The sequence below is a fragment of the Taudactylus pleione genome, unplaced genomic scaffold, assembly GCF_031769625.1.
Source record: "Taudactylus pleione unplaced genomic scaffold, aTauple2 ptg001166l, whole genome shotgun sequence".
NCBI lineage: Eukaryota > Metazoa > Chordata > Amphibia > Anura > Myobatrachidae > Taudactylus > Taudactylus pleione.
Genome location: NW_028285567.1, coordinates 774,423 through 797,705, shown reverse-complemented (window position 1 = coordinate 797,705; position 23,283 = coordinate 774,423). Strand labels below are relative to the sequence as shown.

Genomic DNA, 23,283 nt, shown 5'->3' with positions numbered 1-23,283 from the left:
TGCCTTATTATAACCAATGCAGGGAAATGATACTAATGATCCTATTTGAATGTATATATCTGTTTTTTTTATACATAAAAGTTTCACCATGGGTGTAAGGTGCAATCAGGGAGATTACTAGACTCTTCAGGGAGATTGCTACTATTTCAGGGTGTCTCCCTGACAATCAGGAAGAGTATGATGTACAATGTAATGTCCCTAGAATACAACTAGTATTAGTTTTGTCAGAATCAAAATATCCCATGTTTTTGGCGTATGGGAAGAAATGGGAACACCCGGAGGAAACCTACACAAGCTGGGAGAACACACAAACTCCACATATGAGCCATGACCTGCAATTTAAATCATGAGTGCCATGAAGCAGTTATGCTAACCCCTATAACATCCATCAGTCACTAAAATGGGCCTTATCTTGGATCATTTTCCCTATGGTCTGCTAAAAGCTGTGAGATGTTGAGTTAATAAATTAAAAAAAAATTAAATTTCAGCAGTTTTTACTGTAGTGATTAACACCCTTTTTTTTTTTTTTTTTTAGGAAAATAACCATAATACTTACATGTAATAAAAAAAATATTTTAATTTTCAAATACAATTGCATTTTTAAAATGATAGCGTCTTAATGACATAGCAAACATTACACAGTCCACAATTATTGAATCCCGCCAGCACTGCTGAATGAGTGCCGGGACTTCATTGTCAACTCAAAGCAACAATTACATCCACAAACAACAATTTTTTTTCATCTATTGAAATGTAGGACATATTTTACAATAACAAATAACGTACAGTGACAAGACACAAAAGTGCAATAAACTCCTCAAACATCATATGTAGGTTATAAACTCATTTAGTTAGGCAATATTTACAAGTGTATAAAAAAATAGCTATTCTCTACAAGATTTTATTCATGTGTTTGGTACTGTTTTTTAACACACAAATTGAAACAGAGTTGGTTGTACTACATCTATTATATAAGCGCAAAATCAGCAAAAAACTGGAGGGAGGCTCCGCCCCCTTCCATCCCCTCACAGCTCTCACTGGTTGCCTGACAGGACACAGTCCTCCCGCCCCCACCAGAGAAAGAGTGTCCTAAATGTCTGCCCCCTCCGCACCTCCTCCTTGCCACCGAGAAGGTCCCAAGACAGAAAGATGGAGAGGGAGAGAGAAATGGGGGGAGGGAATGAGAGAGAGGGAGTGAGAATAGGGAGGGAGGGAGAGAGAGAGACATGGGAAGGGAGAGACAGAGGGAAAATGAAATAGTGGGTGGGAAGAGGCAGGGAAAAAAAAGCTAATGACCCACTGAATGACAGGTCAAGAAAATACTAGTTTCATTACTTTCATATATGGTTCATTCTCCAAAATCTGCAAACAACCACTACCTTACTTAGTAGCTGCTCCTTGACATCTCCAATGTAGTATATAAAATAATTAGAAGAACTGATACATACAGTATACTGTATATATGTTGTGGCCTCTTATGAAATTAGACATTTCATGGCATGCCTGATGCTCCAATATATAAATATATATTTACCCTTGTACGGTGATGCAATACTTTATGGCGGGATATAAATAAAAGTTTGGGGCATACTTGTTTACTCTAGTACGGGCCTGGCCTTCCTGTGGCTCTCCCGGTGTTGTGAAACTACAAGTCCCAGCATGCCTTGCCACAGTTTTGCTATTAGGGAATGCTAAAACTCTGGCAAGGCATGCTGGGACTTGTAGTTTCACAACAGCTGGAGAGCCACAGGTTGGCCAGGCCTGCTCTAGTACAACGTCCAGGAGAATCCAACATTTCTGAACATTCCCCCGGACTCCGAAAAGAGTAGACAGCCCTCCAAACCCCATAAATATCCCCAGTCAGTGGGGATGGATGAGGCCCTGGTGACAAGATTTATAGGCTATGGTATCATCATAGACCTGTCCTGGTGCACAGTGCAGAATTCTGCAGCGAGGGTGGGACTGTCATGTCACAAATCGCATCACCATGCCCCTAGCTGCTGCCCTTGATCTTTCCTCTGAGATTTCCTGGTGATGCAAGGGAAAAGGTGTACAAGTATGGGATGAGAAGGTGCAGGCAGTAGACAGATGCTGAACACTTGGCCATGGTCCTCTCCAATTACCGTATATGTGTCAGGCACGAACACGGCCCTGTTGGAATCTCTTGGGCTATGAATGAGGAAGAAGCAATGTTGGAGTGTAGAGTGAACTCTCCTGGCATGGAACCCCACTTTTTTCAAATTGGGTTGTTAAAAATAAATTTTAGGGTGGAATTATGAATTAAGCAGCTAAAAACTCCTACTTGGATTAGAATAGGCTAGTGCAGTCAAGTATGGTCCATAAATACCTGAATCTGTAGGCCTGCTGAGTAGGTGAAGGTGCATCATCATGGAACTGTGTGCTACAATCTAAATGCAGAATACTAATGAATTTTTAGTAGCGACACCTTATTCTATATACCTCGTCTCAAAGGAACGTATGACAGAAATTAGCATCTGGATAACAAGCACTCAGGGTAAATTTAAAAGGCCAATCATTCAGTTTTGGTAAATAACATTTTTCTTTTAACTTTTCATTGTTATAATCACTATTTTTTATGTTATCGCGGGCGGTATTCACATTCTCACAGCTAGTTCTAAACAACCAGCATTACTGCACAGAACCAAAAGAAAGAATGATTAAGCCTCACACCCCAAATTATGCAAATCACTTCTTACACTGCCTCTCTTGGCGCTCTATGCATCCAGAACCGAATAGACTCATTGTTCAGTACTAAAATAACATATATAATGGAAAACAGAAATAGCACTATAACTGTTCCAGACCCCCACTGAAGCTAAGTTCTCAGTGTGTACCTTCTATGAAAACTTAATTATTCATTAATGATGATTTAGACGCCTATATTGAGCTTAGCGACTGTCCACTCTTGTCATGAGCGTATGACGTCACAATAAAAGAAATATTGGCAAAATAATCAACAGACACCAACTTAAAAATAAGATAAGGATGAGAAAATTAGCGATGTACAAAGTGGTTCTTGAAGACACTGGAAGAAACTCAACTTGACCAGAACAAGATACAAGATATAGATGACAGCTGGGCTTCCCATGTTTGTGGCAGGGTCTCTACACCAGGAACACAGGATGTGTAGAGCCACAACAGCTGGACCTCCGCAGGTTGTCTACCTCTCCGCTACACAAAGGTAGCTTTATATTTCGTGTCCGACTCTTTGACTCTCTCGCTCTTTGCAGACACCATTGATGGGAGGTCTGACGTCCTGTACACACCTGTCCGCATTCGGCCTTTGCAAGACTTCAGTTCTGAAATGTAGCCCTCAAAACTCACATTGCCCACATCCTCCCTGGAATCATGACTTCTTGCCGATTGTTTTACTTCATCCACATCTATGACTCTCCCGGCTTGCGGTGGATAAGCTGAGCTGTTGCACCGGTTGACGGATTTCTCCTTGTAATGATCTTGAGAAAAACTCTCTGTGCTCCGAGATATTTTTTTCTTTCTGTCCCTGTGACCTGAGAATGAACAGGAAAACAGAGCGCGTTAGGTTGATTGCAAACGATTCCTTCGTTATTGCAGCATTTTCTTCACCAGGCTCCACAAATTGATTTAATATATTTGTCTTACTAAATGTACGGATGGTAGGCTCTCCATTTACAAATGATCGTACAGTATATCAGTTACACCTGCTGTGTGGCTGTATTGCAGTGGTACCTAAGGTTTTCCAAGGCGTGACAATCCTTTATAAGATATGAGACCTTTACTGTAATTTATAAGGATATGAGAATTCATCGAGGCTATCCATTACTGTACATAGACGTGACGTCATAGGTTGAGCGCTGCTACACAAGCCATGGAACTCCGTGGTGCCTTTGAACATTAAAAGACACACAGTGGGCTAAATTTACTAAGCGGCGGCTGTTGCAAGCCGCCAAATCTATGTTGTTTTTATTTTTGACCCCGAAATTTAATAGTGCAATAATATTACATGGAAAACCAGGGGTCTTTTGCAATTAATACTTAATATTATTTCCTTTTTACATTTTGGGGTCAAAATTGTTAAGAATTTAGTCAATCTAGCCCATAGTGACATAACACCCCAACACATTTCCACAGAGAAGGAAGTATACTGTACACTACATGGAAACATAAATGCACAAGATCCGCAGTGACACACACACCGAGGTTTTTTGTATTTAGTTTTAAGTTTGTCTACCTACCATTGGTAGACTGAGGTTTCAGCACTTGTTTTAGCATGGAAGATGTTGCCACCATGTTGATCATGGTATCTGAGGCTTATGAAGTCAGTGAACCTCAACCGGAGCAGCAGTGTCTCGGGGCTCCTCATTGATGGACAGATTGGAGAGACATTAAGAGGAAACACCAGACTCCTGGAACACCGCCATTTACTTTACAGTAGGTTTCACATCGGTAGCAACATCCACCATTCACTAGCAAGGGCAAGAGTTACGGTAGAGGGAAGTGGTATAATCAGCACTTTATACAAATAATGTTTGTGAAAAAGGTCAATGGACGTTGTGCATTGAGCTGTATTATATGACTATAAACAGTGGCAGAGCTTCGTCCTTAGCACCAGAGGGCAAGGTCTTCTCCTACCCCCTCCAACCACAGGTAGCATGAATGAGATTGAAACCTGGGTGCGAAGTGCAGGAGAGGCCAGGGATGCACAGACAAACAATAAGCAGACTTTGTAAATGACAATAAAGCCCTGGTAATGTGCAACCGCAGTCCACCTCTCTTGGCACCATCCCCTCCCTTCCTTGGACCCACAAAACCACAAAACCTGGGTGCCCCCAGTAGTTACACCACTGACTATAAAGAAATCCATAATTATGAAGAAATATGAGTACTTTGAGTAATCACTATGCTGGAAAATACAGAAATCTCCCCCACAATATCCTGGCTTATCTGCACAAAGGAGGCCAACAAATCAAAGAACCTGTGGCATGTCTTGACATCTTATTTGTGGTGGCTTCACACTGCTATAGCCTTAGAGCAGTGGTTCTCAAACTCGGTCCTCAGGACCCCACACAGGTCACGTTTTCCAGGTCACCCAGCAGGGGCACAGGTGTATTCATTACTCACTGACACGTTTTAAAAGATCCACAGGTGGAGCTAATTATTTCACTGATTCTGTGAGGAGACCTGCAAAACATGCACTGTTGGGGGTCCTGAGGACCGAGTTTGAGAACCTGTGCCTTAGAGAATGGAGTGGCCGGACAATGCCAGATGGAAGGACGATTTTTGGGTGGTTACTATGCAACCACCCTTTGCATTAATTTTAGACATTTTAATTTTTTATAATTACAAACTGATCTGAACAAAAATGACAGGGGATGTCTGCCGGGAAGGAAGATCAACGGTGGAATTTCATGCAGGACCAGAGTCCATGTGCGCCCACACATTACTACGTCACCACTGTGTGGGGCACTATGGCCCCTGTGAACTGGACTTTCTGTGTGGCATAGTATGAACTGGGAGCACAACCGTGTGTTTAACACATTTCTGGTGCTGGGAGTAATTACATATTATACTTTTTAATAACATCGCCAGTATATCTTTTTGATAATGTTATTGGAAGGGGCCCCCATTTAAGTTAGTTGCCCCACAAACCCTAATCCAGCCCTATGCAGGCAAAATAGGGAAGCTGGATATTTTACTGAACAATCTAGATAAAATCTGAACTCTGGCACCTTAGATGTAGCAGAGATGTCTAATATTTTCCTGGGTAGTAATGGGCAATGAGCCCTCCAGCATATGGAATTCCTCTGTAAATATGCCCTGCCAGAAAGTGGAGGTGCCCCTATGAATGCACCCCCTGCAAGGTGTTCCGTAATGTCGAACCAGCAAAAACATTTAGCTAATAAACGTTATGTGGCAATGTGATGTAAGTGGTACAGATGAGCTCTGCGGGGGGAAAAAGATAGCACAGAGCAGCCTCTATGGCTCTGGTTAGGGGAAGGAGCACCTAATAATTACCACCATGTGGAATAGTTTTTAAGCGTTGGTTTTGCCCATGGGAATGAAAATGGCATTACATTTAATATATTACCATTTTAAGTCCCGTGGGCAAAATTGATGAAAAGCAGCAGTGTCATTAGTAAATATTCTCCATAGTCTGATGATAATTCTCCACTTTTCATGACTGCATAATGAGGGGTGTGACTATGAAAAGGAAGGTACCCCTTACCAGACAAGATTGTTTGACTAAACATGGAGTCTGGGGAAGATTATTGCACAGTAGAGCCCGCTGAGTTTCGGGTAGTAGGAGGAGTTAAAAACTGCTCTCTCCAGGGGCGTTTTAAGACTTAGGGATATATTTACTAAAGGTCGATTTTAATCGATTTAAAATAGTTCAAATTCGATTAAAATTGATGTTGTGTTTCTGGGGATAAATCACACATTTACTAACATACGGATCCCTCCCATCGCCGCAGAAGGATGCCAGAGGGACTTCTGGGTGTTAAACCCAGAAGTCTCTCTATCCGGGGGCATCGCAAAGGACAGCTCTTAGAGATGTAAATCGTATTTCTCAATACATACCGTGGTAATCAACTGCGGGATATACCCAGAGGATCACCTGATGTGCACTTCACATCCCCAGCACACAAAAGGGGTGTGGCCTAATATAAAGGGGTGGGAAATCCCTTCGGGGGCGTACCCATCATCCCCGGTGATGCTGGGCTGCTCATGGAGACTAGTACCTAGCATTAGCACGTGATTGGAAGGTGATATCAGAGTGAGTAAAGTGACATCACACCATCAATGGAGCCGGTTAGCCTGTGATCTAATGGTGACCTCACAAAGCCTACGTAGCAAGTTAGTCTGTCAATGCATTATTTATCTACTCTACCGGAATGTCCGTTAGACTTTCACGTAGTCCCCTGGATGACCGGACAAGTATGTGGCCCTACCGCATCACACCTACTTTCTAGTGAAGTAAGCAGGATAGGCAGTGTAATGCCTGGTATTGCGCATCCATTGGGAGAGGGTGGGGCTAGTCCAAAGAGAATTGCATCATTTTTGCCTCACCCCCTCATTGCAGACCCACAATTTACAGTATTATGCTATGATGAGGGGTGGGGCTCAATTACGCAGAGCAAATGGCCCCGCTCCCTCATGGGCTGGGCTTCCCCCAGATAGGAGGAGTTAATAAAAGTAAACAGTTACTGCATGTTGTATGATGATGTCACAATGAGCTCAGTGCAGTCACAGTCTATGTAGCAGAATAGTCTGTGATCTCACACATTGTATATAGCTGGTTACTGTGTGGCTGCATAGTGATGTCGCAGAGTGAAATTGGTATGTGAGTGTGGTGCACTAGTGCAGAGAGTGACACAGTCTGCAATTGGATAGTGATCTCACAGTAAGCTCAATGCAATGGGTTATTCTCATTGTATGTTGATCATATCTCCAAACATTTGAATGGGTGGGGGATTTGGGACATGTGCACATCCCCCTTTGCACGTCATGTTGGGGGCATGCCCAGTGCTTCCAGAGCTGATGGCCTGCACCCAGCCTCTCCATACAATGTTTATTAAAGTTTTCAGCCTATGGGTGAGAGATTGGGAAGGATGTGATGTCAGATTGAGCACAGTACAATTACAGTGTGTGTTTAGCAGGTCAGTCCATGTTTGACTGTGTGAATGAGGTCACCATCCAATGTAGCAGACAGGGGCACCGAAAGGGTGGTGGTGGTGGTTACTAATTATCCAGGCCTGGGCCAGCTACTGCAAGGGACAAATGACCCCATTGTGCACTGCGGTGTGGCAGTTTTTCCATTCTTTGTTTGTGACCAAGCATCCTTGTTTTGGACATGCCCCCTTCAGCCCCTGACCTCGTGGCTGTCTCAACGGCCCTGGTAGCAGGATAGAACGCGAATGGATGGTGATCTCAGTGCTTAACGCGAATGGATGGTGATCTCAGTGCTTAGCAGGCTAGTCAGTGACTGGATGGTGATGTCACAGTCAGCTCAGTGCAGTCATTCGGTTGATGTCACAGTGCAGTACAACTTCTGTAGTACCTATGCAGGAGGTCAGTCAGTGATTAGATGTTGATGTCAGACAGCCTCTGTAGCAGTATAAAAGCGATGAGAGGACCCGGACTGGCACAATAAATAGCAGCAGCCTCACAAATGGCCTTAGTCCTCCTCTAAGAGAGCGGCACAATTTTTTCCATAGACTGTGTAGCAGATTAGTGTGGCTGGATGATTATCTCACTCAGTCTATGTAGCAGTTTAGTGTGTGCTTGGATAGTGATGTCACATAGTGAGCATGGTACAGTCACACAGCCTGTGTAGCTGGCTAGTCTAATTGAATGCCGACATCACAGAGTCTTTGTAGCAGTTAAGACTGTGATTGGTTATCTCACCCATACAGTCTGTGTAACAGGTTAGTGACCACCCATACACTGGCTGCAGGAACCGCCGACACTGACATCAAATTCATATGCTCACACAGTTGTGATGTCTAGCCAGACATATCGAGCAACCAATTGGCAAGCGTGTATAGCTTACAAAATTGGCCAACTGGTTGGCACGGCGACTGGTCAGCCATTTCGTCTTTTAAGTTTGTACTCACCATTAGTGAGCATCACTGGATAGTGATATCAGAGTGAGGGCGCTGCAGTCACGTAGTGCAGCGGTTCCCAAAGTGGGTGCCGCGGGTGGATGATCAGTCAACAAGTCAGCTGATCGGGCCACGCGCTGCTTCCTTAGCTGTCCGCAGCCATTTACACAGCACAGCCAGCCCCATGCTGTGCTGCTGGCTCTCACTGTCAGAACTGTGCAGCCCAGCTCCCTCCAACTCTTCCCGGTTTTCTTCTACTTCACCTCACAGTTCACAGTGTAACTGCTGGACTCTCCTCTGTTTAGGTTAGTGACAGGTTGTGACAGTGTCTGAAGTTGTGAGGTAGTTTAGTTGGTATTATTAAATTAAAATTGCATATATGGAATTATAAATTGTACCCCTTTTCTTTATTATGAGATTTTTGATTGTGAAATAAGCTATATAACCTGCGCTGACACTTAAAACCAACATTAGTCTATGTGAAAGCAGTTTCTCTGGGATCAGTATGAAAATATTAGATATGGTAAGAACGTACCCCTGTTATCTCTATTTCTACAAAGTCCATAGGGTTCCACAGAATACCTTGGAGTATAGGCGATGGCGGCAGACATCGGGCACCTCAGAGTTCAGTTTTCAGCCTCCCAGGATGCACTGGAGTCCCTCTCCTATACCCCGCCCAAAGGCATCTTAGTTACATAACAAGCCATAAGCGGGAGAAGGAGAAGAAAGACTGGAGCACACTAGAATCACATTCTCACCAGAAGGAGATGGAAAAACCGGTGACCAGATCAAAGCCCAACTGCAGTACAGGTGCGACAGGGCAGGAGTCCTGTGGAACCCTATGGACTTCGTAGAAATAGAGATAACAAGGGTAAGTTCTTACCATCTCTCATATTTTCTACTTCAGGGTCCACAGGGTATCCACAGGATACCTGGGGGATGTCCCAAAGCAGTATCCTTTAAGGATGCTTCCGTGCAGAAAGGAGAATCCGCCGCCCGAAGGAAGCATCCTGAGAGGCGAAGGTATCAAACGCATAATACCTCACAAAGGTATGGACAGAAGACCACATGGCTGCCTTGCAAAGCTGAACAGCAGAGGCACCATGGCGAGCTGCCCACGACGGACCCACAGAGAGCAGAATGAGCTTTAACAGAGGATGGTACAGGAAGGCCCTCATGAATGTAAGCTTCAGAAATTGCCATGCAAATCCATCCTGCCAACGTTTGCTTAGTGGCAGGCCAACCCTTCTTACGGAAACCATAGAGGACAAACAAGGAGTCCGACTTCCGAAATGAATTTGTACAGTCAACATAAATTCTTAGAGCACGTGCCACATCCAAGGAGGCCTCACCATCTGAGAGGTCTGGGGAATTAAAGGACGGTACTATAATTTCCTCATTAATGTGGAAACTAGATACCACCTTAGGTAGGAAACCAGGGCATTTGCGCAGCACTGCGCTGTCCCTATGAAAAATCAGAGGGAGGGCGACATGAGAGAGCCCCCAAATCTGACACCCTTCTGGCCGAAACAATGGTCAGGAGAAACACAGTCTTACCTGTAAGCCATTTTAAATCCCGAGCCCAGTGGTTCAAATGGCGGTCCTTGGAGAGCCCTCAGGACCACAGCCAAATCCCAAGGAGCCACTGGGGGGTCAAAGGGAGGCTGAATGCGAAGTACACCTTGCATAAAAGGTGCGGATATCAGGAAGAGTAGCAATCCTACACTGAAACCACACTGACAGGGCAGAAACTTGCACCTTTAAGGAAGCAAGGTGAAGACTGTGATCTAAGCCCGCCTGTAGGAAAGCCAAAACCCTGGATATCCTAAACACCTGGGGATCATAACCTCTAGGGCGACACGACTCAAAATAAGTATGCCATACACGCTGGCGACCCAGGTCCGGGTAATGGCAAGGACCTTGAAACAACAAGTCCGGACGTTGAAGCAACAGCATCGGAGTGTTGATGGAGAGACGCCAAAGATCTGAGTACCAGTGACGTTTGGGCCACGCTGTGGCTATCAACAGGAGCGTGCCTCCTTGCTTGAATTTTCGAATCACTCGAGGAAGAAGGGAGAACGGTAGGAAGAGGTATGCAAACCGGAAGGTCCACCGGACCGACAGAGCATCTACTAGAAGAGCCTCCATGTCTTTTGTTCTTGACCCATACACAGGCAGCTTGTTGTTGTGTCGGGAGGCCATGAGGTCTATCTCTGGAAGGCCCCACTTGTTCACTAGGAGTTGAAATACCTCCTGGTGAAGAGACCATTCCCCTGGATGCACATCTTGACTGCTGAGAAAGTTTGCTTCCCAGTTGAGGACTGCTGGTATGAACACTGCCGAGATGGCAGGGAGATTGCCCTCCCCCCAAGCCAGAATGCGGAACACCTCCGTCAGTGCCGCCTAACTTCGGGTTCCTCCTTGGTGGTTTAAGTAAGCCACTGTGGTGGCGTTGTCCAACTGTACCTGCACGGGTTTTCCGTGGAGAACATATCTTGCCTGCTGGAGAGCTCGGAATACTACCCGAAGTTCCAAGATGTTGATTGGAAGTGCAGATTCTGCTGGTGTCCACCTTCCTTGGAACAAGTGTGGACCTGTCACTGCTCCCCAGTCCCGGAGACTAGCTTCCATTGTCAGAAGGACCCAGTCCACAACCCAAAAGGGGCGCCCCCTGTTCAGGTGAGCCGTTTGTAGCCACCAGGCCAGAGACAGACGTACCTCCAGAGAAAGCACCATTGTCTGTGTCTTTATCCAATGGGGCAACCCATTCCATCTGGAGAGGATCAATTTCTGCAGAGGTCTGGAGGGAAACTGGACATATTCCACCATGTTGAACATCAACACCATGGAGCCCAATAACCTCATCGCTGAGTAAACAGACACTCGGCGACTCTGAAGGCAACTGCGTACCTTTGCCTGAAATGCAGAGATCTTTTCCTCCGTCACAAAGATCCTCTGTTGTTGGGAGTCCAACAGGGCTCCGAGATGGAGCATGCTCTGTGAGGGAACCAGGGAGGACTTCTTCCAGTTCATCAACCAGCCGTGATTCTGCAACACTAATATCGTCAGTTGCAGATGGCACTGAAGGATCTCTGACCCTGCTAACAACAGAAGGTCGTCCAGATAGGGTAACAAGCAGACCCCCTGCATCCACAGGTGGGCTGCCATGACTTTGGTAAACACTCGAGGTGCTGTGGCCAGACCAAAGGGCAGTGCCTGGGACTGGAAATGTTGATTGACCACTGCAAACCTGAGGAATTGCTGGTGTGCTAAGATAATAGGAACATGCAGGTAGGCATCCTGAATGTCCAACACCACCATAAAATCCCCAGGCTCCATTGCCAACATAATGGAACGCAGGGTCTCCATCCTGAACCCAGGAACCCTCAAGGACTTGTTGAGGGACTTGAGGTTGAGGATGGGCGGTAAGCCCCATTGGGTTTCTGTACCAGAAAGAGATTGGAATAGTATCCCGTGCCCCTCTGGGGTAACTGAACAGGTACTATAACTTCAGCCTGGAGCATAGAGTGTAACACTTTCTGGAGTTCCAGGGCCTTGTCCTGATCTGACTGAAGGCCTGTGGTGAAAAACCGGCTGGGAGGCCTTCGCCGGAAGGAGAGGGCATACCCCCGAGAGACCACTTTTCTTACCCAAGTGACCATGGTAGTCAGATACCAGCACTAGGCGAACTGAAGAAGTCGGCCTCCCACTCTGGGGTCCCCCAAGGGGAGGCTCATCCCCTCAGGCTGAAGGCTTATCATCCGACTTGGGAGTAGGACGTCTTGTACTTCAAGCCTGCTTCTTTGGCTGAGCAGATTTCTTGGCCCCTGACTGTCTTGGAAAGGACTGTATTTTGGACATACCCTGGGCCCTACAGGGTCGAAAGGACGATGTACCAGACCCTGATGGGACCGCAGCCGATGGCAGACACGCAGATTTAGCTGCTGCCAGCGTGGCCACAATTTTGTCCAGATCAGGGCCAAACAGGACCTGTCCATTAAAAAACGGCAAGCATTCCAATCCCTTCTTGGAATCTGCATCCACTTTCCAAGAGCGCAACCACAGGGAGCGGCGAGCTGCTACTGCTGCCGAGGAGATTCTGGAAGTGAAGAGACCTATATCTACGGCTGCCTCATTAATGTACATGGCTGAATCTCTGAGATTGCCTACTAACTCCACCTGCTCAGCTGAAGAGTCAGTGTCCAGAGACACCTCCAAGTTATCTGCCCAGCGCTCCATGGCTCTGGCTACCCAGCACACGGCCATAGCCGGTCTGGAAGCCCCTCCCAGCAAGGGAATAAATGGATTTTAGGCATATTTCCACCTTGCGATCCGTAACATCCTTCAAGGAGGACATGGGCAATGTTGCACTCCTCACTAGGCGTGCGACATGAGAATCCACCTGTGGATTTAGCCACGGGGGGATCCTCATTCTCAATAACCAAGGCTGCACGGACTGCCCGTATAAGGCCAGGTATAAAGACTTTAGACATAGACTACGCCTCCTTTACACGAAGGGGCTCCTGGTCTGAAAAGTCAATAATCTCACCGTCATCAGACGTCATGTCCTCATCATCATACTGAGCCATTTGAGACAATAAAGGCCGCAACGGTGACTCCCCTTGTAAAACGTCCGTCAGGTGCTGTACCGTGTTGGACAATGAATTCACCCACACAGGCTCCTGGGGGGGGCGAAAGCAGGAGACACTGAGATACCAGCAACTGTCTGGGGAACCCCTTTATGGGTGATGAGACTACCGCCTGCTGCGATAACTCCATCTGGGGAAATGCAGGGGGTGTCGCCAACTGGCCCACCAGGGTTGTAAGTGCCTTAGCAAAACAAGCCCAGGGCGGTTCCTGCACCGATGCAGTGACAGAAATCGGACGTGGTATTATATAACATGCCCTACAAAATCCCTCAGCGTTCCAATCTCCCTCGGCTAATTGTACATTGCATGTGGTACATTTTAGCTGAAGAGGATATTCTCGTCCACTCCCAGACATGATGAGTGTAAACGGAGTGTATGTGACTCCCCACACAATAAAACACTTTTATTGTGGGATAATGAACACCCTGCAACACCGCACAGCAAGGGCTTTAGCAGAGAAAGAACAGGGATAGTAAAATGGCTGACAGTCAGAAGTGAAAGTACAGTCAGACAGCGCTAGCATAGTCACATACAATGCAGAAATAAATTACCTGCACTACAAGAACTATGAACAACTACGCAGACACAGAGCCTGGTAGGAAACAGTGCTGCATACGCTGACCTTATCGGAGGAGAGGTATGCGGGGGACACGGACCGCGAAGCCACCTGTGTCAAAATCCAGCAGCGTCTACCACTTCCATAAAAATGGAGCTGAGAGGAGGCAGACCCGGGGGAAGAGCGCTGACACAGCCCGCCAGACCACTGGGGAAAGACACTGTGCAGCAGGGGAGGCGTCGGCTGTGAGAAAGGGAAGGCGTGCTCCCCAGGCATGCTATTAACCCCTGGGACACTGGAGCGTATCCCAACCGCTGCAGCCCGCTGTCCCTGGTGGTCTAGTGGATGCGCAGGATCAGTACCTGGCTCCATATGCAGTCTGTCCCCTGCCTAAGGCAAAATAAGACTGTGAATCGATGGGTACCCACCGCAGGTGCCTGCTACTTACCTGAGTCCCCTTGAATACGGCCACAGTCTGGATGTCCCGGGATCCCCGCTAGCTGAGACCCCTGGTATCAGGCAGGATCCCCGGATCAATACCGGTGTCCTGGCCCGACTGGGTGACGGAGCGGCAGCAGGGACCTCTAATTAGATTGTCCCTGATGTCCGCTCATAGCAGCGCAGCAAAGCTGCCTTGTCAAAAAGAACTTCAGGGGCTGTTCAGCAGCCCTCCTCTGAATAAGGTGAACCGACTCCGAGCCGGGCACCTACGAAACTGAAATGCCTTGGATCGGGGTATAGGAGAGGAACCCCAGTGCATCCTGGGAGGCTGAAAACGTAACTCTGAGGTGCCGATGTCTGCCGCCATCGCCAATACCCCAAGGTATCCTGTGGATACCCTATGGACCCTGAAGTAGAAAATACCGCCGGATGCATGTTCAAATCCTGATGCCGGAAGACCGGCACCAGTGAAGATCCCACCAACAGCTAAGGTAAGTACTAACCCCCAACCCTCCCTTAGGGGTACCTAACCCTAACCTCCCCAAGTGCCTAACACCCACTTCCCCGCAGCCTAAACCTAAGTCTCCCGGGGTGCGGGGGGGAGGGTGCCTAGCCCTAACCTCCCCTCCCCACGCAGCTAAAATGACAGGCGTCTGGATTTCGATGCCTGTCATTAAACCCTTGCCGGGATTAGGCAGTCGGGATGCCGACGGTTGGCATCCCGACTGCATAACGTTTCTCTACGTTATCTGCAAACACCTAATGATTTGGCTGGAAAAACATTCAGAGGTTATAAAAAAAAAAAAAAAAATATGCTGACTGTTGTAGCTTATCGTTTTTTTCACATAACAGGATTATCTCTTGTTTTTTTGTTTTCCAAATTTATATCATTCTTCATAGCGGCTTCTTAGCTGTTAGGATATAAAGTTAAGTATTTTTTTGGCCTAGAGGTGCTGCGAGAAACTGATGAGACATTAAGGGTGCCTTGAAGTAAAAAAAAAAAAAAAAGAAGAAGAGTTTGGGGACCACTGACTTAGTGTACGTAGCAAGTTAACCTGTAATGGGAAGGTGATGTAAAACTGAGCACAGGGCAGCCACACAACCCATGAAACAGGTTACTCAGATGTCACTAAAAAGAAACAAAAAGAAAAGCACATGTGGCGCTGGGTTTTGATATTTAATTAGGGGACTGAAAATCAAACGTGGTGATTTCTACAGAGCCTCCCAGCAGCCCCCTCTCCAGTGACAAGATGGAGGGGAGACCACCGGGAGCCACAAAGACCCCCGGAGAGGTATCTTTTTTTATTTATTTATTTTAATTTTTTTTACTCGCTGTGGGGTTTTCAGCTCTGTAAACCCAGTGAACATTTTCTTTTAATTGGATACCACGGGTATAGGGAGCGCGCATACCCACGGTAATCCAAAATTGGGTGCAAGGTTTTTTTACCTCGCTAAACCTCACGCCCAATTGAATCACCCCCTAAGTCAGTAGTAGCCAACCCTGGTCCTCGAGAGCTACCAACAGTGCATGATTAGTGCTATCTGTAAACTAAGGCCCTGATTCAGAGCCGGACGCTCTGACCAGAGCGCTCGCTCTGAATCAGGGCCCACCTCCATAATTATGGAGCGTCCTCCTGGACGCTCGTATGGACCACCCACAGCCTATACGAGCGTGCAGGATGATGGTCGCGATGGTCTTGACCATCGCGACCATCGCCACTGCGAGCCGAAGCCTGCGGTTGAGTTTCTCAACCGCAAGGCCCGGAGTGATTTTGGCTCTATCAGAGCCAAAATCACTCCCACTGACATCACTAGTGATGTCGGTGGGGCCGGCTTCTGACGGTAGGCGTTCCCTTGGGAACCCCCCCGTCTGGGAGGCACACCCCTGGCACGCCCACCAAAGGGGGCGTGCTGTCAATCAACATCGACAGCAAGCCCCCTTTGATCAGACACAACGAGCGAAGGAAAGTCCTTCGCTCGTCGCGTCTCGCGCATGCGCATGACGGAGCTCCCTCCGTCGTGCGCATGCGCAGACCATCGACCCACTTGCGAGCGGACAGCCGCTCGCGAGTGGGTCTGAATCAGGCCCTAAGTGCAGTGCTATGTAGCATGTTAGGGTGTGACTGAATGGTGATAACACAGAGTGAGTGCAGTGCAATCACTCAGTATGTGGGAGGTTAGTCTGTGGCTCGATAGTGATGTCACAGAATGGGCAGAGTGCAGTCACATAGCCCATGCAGCATCATATCTCCCAACTGTCCCACGGTGGTGGGGCGAGAACACACAGCTTCTCCGCAGATCAGCAGGAGAACAGGGGGGAGCCTGTGGGAAGCCCAGCATCATGGAGACTGCAGGGAACGCCCCCACCAGTGACGTGAACGGGGTTGTTGCGTGGCTCCACCCCCCGTAATGATGCTAAAGGGGCGGGGGCGGCACAGGGCTCATTTACGACCTTGTACTAAGCAATTATCAGTGAATCGGCTAGATAAGCGCATAGTGTATGGCCGCGACCAATCAGCGATGATTGGACTGTCGGCAATGTTAAAATTTCCAACATACCAGACTGATCAGATCATTGTTCAGTCGCATCTTGCAGTGTATGCACTGCTGCAGCCGGCTGGCCGCCAAACATTTCCCCTGTTCTTTCATAGGGGAGGAACGGGGCAAATGTTTCCTTGCCAGGGGAGGAAGCCGATATCGTGCACTATACACTGTGAAATCTCTCACAGCCAATTGCCGCAATACCTTCTAGGTTTCAGGCTGTCAGTGTATCTGTCAGTGTGACGGACATTTTATCTACCAGTGTACGCCCAGCATTAGTCAGATTACCAGTGATCTCACACAGTGTGTAGCAGGTTAGTATGTGACTGGTCAGTGATGTCAGGGTAAGGTGCTGTCCCATAGACTATGTAGCAGGTTAGTATGTGACTGGTCAGTGATGTCAGGGTGAGTAACGTGCTGTCCCATAGACTATGTAGCAGGTTAGGGTGTGAATTCATAGTGATTTAGGGCCTCATTCAGAGATGGACACTAATGCAATTTTCACGCAGATCCAGCGATTGTATGACATGAATCACACTGCGATCACGCAGGCCACTGAGACCCGTCGCAGAAATCGTGACAGGAAGTGAACGTTTGGGGGTGTTGACAGGGGGGTTCGTTGGCGAAACAAAGGTGTGCCTGGCCGTTTGAACGCCATTACATGGGCATACATAAATTAGCCACTGCTATTGCATACGCAGCTCTGCGTGTCAGGAGAGCACCCAAGGCTGCAGCAGGTCAGACTTGCAGCAAGGGTAAGATGGCCGTCGATGTGCTTCGGTGTTATCGATTTTTACACAGGTAGGCATTGGCGCAACACAAGTAAGAAGGCTGCAGTGGTCGCCTTTATGCTCCGGTGATCTTTGCTAACATTAGCATAATTTCCCAGATGTGTTCCGTATGAAATCTCAGTGCGATCGCATTAGCGTCCATCTCTAAATCAGGAACTTAGTGCAAAGTGTATGTAGTAGCAAATTATTGTGTGGCTGGATAGTGATGTCACTATGTAGCAGCTTAGCGTGTGATTGGATGGTAATATCACTCACACAGTTTATGTAGCAGGTGATTGGACAGTCATGTCCACAGCCACATTATCCATTACACACCGAGAGGCCTGGATTACTCTATTGGCTCATATTGTGCATTTGAAGACACCTTTTTACCAATATAGTGAGAACACTCACATGACTCGTTGGAAAAAATAAATATATATATTATCTGCAGCTCCATCTAAGGGGCCTATCCATTAGCAGATCTTTTCAAAAGATGAAAGACAAAAGATTTATCTTTTGAAAATTCCTGGGGCTGCTGTGCCAGATATCGGTCATGTACATGACAGATTTTTTTTCTAACGACGAACGATTTTGCATGACATCATTCTGGGAGTGGATTATCTTTGTTTGTTTCTATTCGTTTTCATAAAAAAAAAATCGTTCGTCGTTTACCGCGACAGATATTTCTAATATCTGTCAACGATAAATGATAATTGACCATCATGTTGGAGAGACAAAAGACCAAATTCGTCGGCCCACTGGAGTGCGCATTTTGATCGTTCAGAGCCTATCCATTAGCAGATAAATTGAACGACTGAACGATAAATCGTTCATCGTTCAAATTTATCTGCTAATGGATAGGCCCCGAATTTATTTAAGACATACTGTACTTGGGACTCAACCAAGCAGCATTTTAAGAGAAGGTCAAGGCTATGCATATAGGTGTTAATAGAAGAGCAGTACACACATCGGTAAAGTACAGTACTGTGGTCATGCGCAAAGCAGACAGAAATGTACTGTGCAGCAACATGTTTTGCGGTTGGTAATTTGGGTGTTTTGCATCCCAAATGTGTGTGGTACGGCTTCTACTGTCTAAAACAGAGGAGTACAGATACTACCGAGTCTTATGAGAGAACTACAGTGCAATGTCACAGGAAGATTGGACAATGTACAGTACATTCAGGCTTATCCACAGGTAACTGAATTTGACTGCAGAGTATTCCACCTGCTGTGCCTGCATTATTAATTATACTTATAGGTAACTAGCTTATTCTTTACTGAATCCTTATGCTATTGTTTCTAATGCCTTATGGTTTGTAATAGTTAAATTGTTATAAGGATTCTCTCAGTCTATTGACTGAAGTGAAGGCTTGATTTATTTGTAGCCTTAGATGTTTGGTATGTGTTCCTTGTTGACTTAAGCCATTTTTATTGCTAGCTTTCTTTGGATGGCCAATTGGGGGTTTTCATTAATTAGTGTCCACACTTGTCTACATCTCTGTATAATGCTGCCCATCCACTTAACGATGCGGGGGACGACGGCACGATTACGATGCAGTCGTCTCCCGCCGGGTGAGCTGCTTACACTGAACGTTCAGTGTATGCAGATCAATCATCCCCGAACATGGTAACCTGACGGCGTCAGGTTGACAGTCATGTTCGGGCGATGATTGATGTTAAAAACGACCAGTGGGCGCGCACATCGCTGGTCGTTTTTAACCTTTTACTGCCCGATTTGCGGTCAATTACCAAGCGTTGGAGCGATAACGACCGTCGTTATCGCTCCATCGCTAGGTTTAATCGCCTAGTGGATGGGCAGCTTTAGTGTCAGTATTTAGGCTGGATGGTGCAGTTTTTCAAAGTGCAGTGTTTTTTAAGTGCAAAACTGTAGCGTTAGACCTGCGTTATACCGAAGATAAACAGAAGGAGGAAACTCTAATGGCGCATACACAAGTCAGATTTGTCAGATGAACAATTGAACGATTTTACCAAAGATTTTAACGATTTGAACAATTTTTGACTGCATTAAAATGAATGCAGTCAGATTTGGACGATTCCAAACACATCAGATGTCAGATATCGTTATCTGACCATTGGGAACGTGCATCGTCCAGGCATGTCAGATTTTCCTTCAGATATAAACGATTTTTTAAATAGTTATCGTTCAGATCTGAAGAAAAATCTGACCATGTGTCTGCACCAAAAGTTCCATCAAACAACAAACCTCAACGGTCTAAAGATTCAGGCTACAACTGGACTCCCTGTGTAGTCACAGCAAGAACACTTCTAGTGCGATTAATAATGCTGGCCTTCTGATTCTCGCATACAATTCAATGCTTATTGTACTTGTTCCCAAGTCAGTTTACATCTTTCCTCTTTGAAACACTGTCCTTTATCTTAGCTCTCTTGCCTAGCCTCACATCCTCTATCTGCTTATAATCTGCGTTATTTTTCAAATTCTGCACACATTAGATCCCCACTTATAATCCTCCCTATAACAAACTTGGTAATCTGCATACATATTTACCATCACTGTTCTTTCTCTTGCATTTTTACAAATCTCTTGCACTCATATTTCATTTACATTTCCAAATGTCATTCCTCTAGTTTACTTATAAACACCATGACAAGGTGTTCTTCTACTCCCTCCTTCACTCAGTCTCCACCTAATCCTCTGTTCTGCCCCCTGCTTCCACCTTTTTCCTTTCCCCTTATCTCTTCCACCTCCTCTCCCCTCCTCTGTCTGCCTACTCTTCCCTCCTCTCCCATTACTCCACTTTCTTCCTGTTCTACCCCCCCCCCCCTCTGTCCTACTACCCCACCACCAAACCCTCCTCCTACACTCCTCTCCCTGTCACTTCACCCCACTGCCATCCACATCTTCCTCCCTACCCACCTCCTGCAGGTTCCCTTTCTAGCTCAGGTGCCCGCACCATCACTAAACTCTATTCATATTGGTCCCCCAAATTAATCTTACCTCCACGTTACAGCAACCCAGATAATATTATTCACATCTCCCCCACAAATGCCATCTCTCTATCCTGTGCCCTCTGGAATGCCAGGTCAGTCTATAATAAACTGGTCCCCACCCATGTCCTATTCATCTGCTAGCCATTACTGAAACCTGGATCTCACCCTCTGACACCACTTCTCCAGCTGCTATATCCTCTGGGGGCCTTGATGGGCCCTGATGGGACCGCAGCCGATGACAGACACGCAGATTTAGCTGCTGCCAGCGTGGCCACAATTTTGTCCAGATCAGGGCCAAACAGGACCTGTCCATTAAAAGGCGGCAAGCATTCCAATCCCTTCTTGGAATCTGCATCCACTTTCCAAGAGCGCAACCACAGGGAGCGGCGAGCTGCTACTGCTGCCGAGGAGATTCTGGAAGTGAAGAGACCTATATCTACGGCTGCCTCATTAATGTACATGGCTGAATCTCTGAGATTGCCTACTAACTCCACCTGCTCAGCTGAAGAGTCAGTGTCCAGAGACACCTCCAAGTTATCTGCCCAGCGCTCCATGGCTCTGGCTACCCAGCACACGGCCATAGCCGGTCTGGAAGCCCCTCCCAGCAAGGGAATAAATGGATTTTAGGCATATTTCCACCTTGCGATCCGTAACATCCTTCAAGGAGGACATGGGCAATGTTGCACTCCTCTCTAGGCGTGCGACATGAGAATCCAACTGTGGATTTAGCCACGGGGGATCCTCATTCTCAATAACCAAGGCTGCACGGACTGCCCGTATAAGGCCAGGTATAAAGACTTTAGACATAGACTACGCCTCCTTTACACGAAGGGGCTCCTGGTCTGAAAAGTCAATAATCTCACCGTCATCAGACGTCATGTCCTCATCATCATACTGAGCCGTCTGAGACAATAAAGGCCGCAATGGTGACTCCCCCTGTAAAACGTCCGTCAGGTGCTGTACCATGTTGGACAATGAATTCACCCACACAGGCTCCTGGGGGGAGCGAAAGCGGGAGACACTGAGATACCAGCAACTGTCTGGGGAACCCCTTCATGGGTGATGAGACTACCGCCTGCTGCGATAACTCCATCTGGGGAAATGCAGGGGGTGTCGCCAACTGGCCCACCAGGGTTGTAAGTGCCTTAGCAAAACAAGCCCAGGGCGGTTCCTGCACCGATGCAGTGACAGAAATCGGGCGTGGTATTATATAACATGCCCTACATAATCCCTCAGCGTTCCCATCTCCCTCGGCTAATTGTACATTGCATGTGGTACATTTTAGCTGAAGAGGATACTCTCGTCCACTCCCAGACATGATGAGTGTAAACGGAGTGTATGTGACTCCCCACACAATAAAACACTTTTATTGTGGGATAATGAACACCCTGCAACACCGCACAGCAAGGGCTTTAGCAGAGAAAGAACAGGGATAGTAAAATGGCTGACAGTCAGAAGTGAAAGTACAGTCAGACAGCGCTAGCATATTCACATACAATGCAGAAATAAATTACCTGCACTACAAGAACTATGAACAACTACGCAGACACAGAGCCTGGTAGGAAACAGTGCTGCATACGCTGACCTTATCGGAGGAAAGGTATGCGGGGGACACGGACCGCGACGCCACCTGTGTCAAAATCCAGCAGCGTCTACCACTTCCATGAAAATGGCCGCCGAGGACCTGAGAGGAGGCAGGTCCGGGGGAAGAGCGCTGACACAGCCCGCCAGACCACTGTGGAAAGACACTGTGCAGCAGGGGAGGCGTCGTCTGTGAGACAGGGAAGGCGCGCTCCCCAGGTATGCTAATAACCCCTGGGGCGCTGGAGCATATCCCAACCGCTGCAGCCCGCTGTCCCTGGTGGTCTAGTGGATGCGCAGGATCAGTACCTGGCTCCATATGCAGTCTGTCCCATGCCTAGGGAAAAATAAGACTGTGAATCGATGGGTACCCACCGCAGGTGCCTGCTGCTTACCTGAGTCCCCTTGAATACGGCCACAGTCTGGATGTCCCGGGGTCCCCGCTAGCTGAGACCCCTGGTATCTGGCAGGATCCCCGGATCAGTACCGGTGTCCTGGCCCGCCGGGGTGACGGAGCAGCAGCAGGGACCTCTAATTAGATTGTCCCTGATGTCCGCTCATAGCAGCGCAGCAAAGCTGCCTTGTCAAAAAGAACTTCAGGGGCTATTCAGCAGCCCTCCTCTGAATAAGGTGAACCGACTCCGAGCCGGGCACCTACGAAACTGAAATGCCTTGGATCGGGGTTTAGGAGAGGAACCCCAGTGCATCCTGGGAGGCTGAAAACCTAACTCTGAGGTGCCGATGTCTGCCGCCATCGCCAATACCCCAAGGTATCCTGTGGATACCCTATGGACCCTGAAGTAGAAAATACCGCCGGACGCATGTTCAAATCCTGACGCCGGAAGACCGGCACCAGTGAAGATCCCACCAACAGCTAAGGTAAGTACTAACCCCCAACCCTCCCTTAGGGGTACCTAACCCTAACCTCCCCAAGTGCCTAACCCCCACTTCCCCGCAGCCTAAACCTAAGTCTCCCGGGGTGCGGGGGGGAGGGTGCCTAGCCCTAACCTCCCCTCCCCACGCAGCTAAAATGACAGGCGTCTGGATTTCGATGCCTGTCATTAAACCCTTGCCGGGATTAGGCAGTCGGGATGCCGACGGTTGGCATCCCGACTGCATAACGTTTCTCTACGTTATCTGCAAACACCTAATGATTTGGCTGGAAAAAC

The 23,283-nt window shown here is 47.4% G+C and overlaps 1 protein-coding gene across 2 annotated transcripts in view; it reads right to left on the bottom strand.

Moving 5' to 3' along the window:
- Nucleotides 1-600: 600 nt before the first annotated feature.
- Nucleotides 601-23,283, bottom strand: part of RGS12 (regulator of G protein signaling 12) — a 218,373-nt gene continuing 195,690 nt past the window's right edge. For both annotated transcript variants that reach the window (XM_088462245.1, XM_088462244.1), the window contains exon 18: nt 601-3,530. In XM_088462245.1, the coding sequence (XP_088318371.1) occupies nt 3,193-3,530 (338 nt within the window). In that variant the 3' untranslated portion in view covers nt 601-3,192. The remainder of the gene's footprint in view (nt 3,531-23,283) is intronic.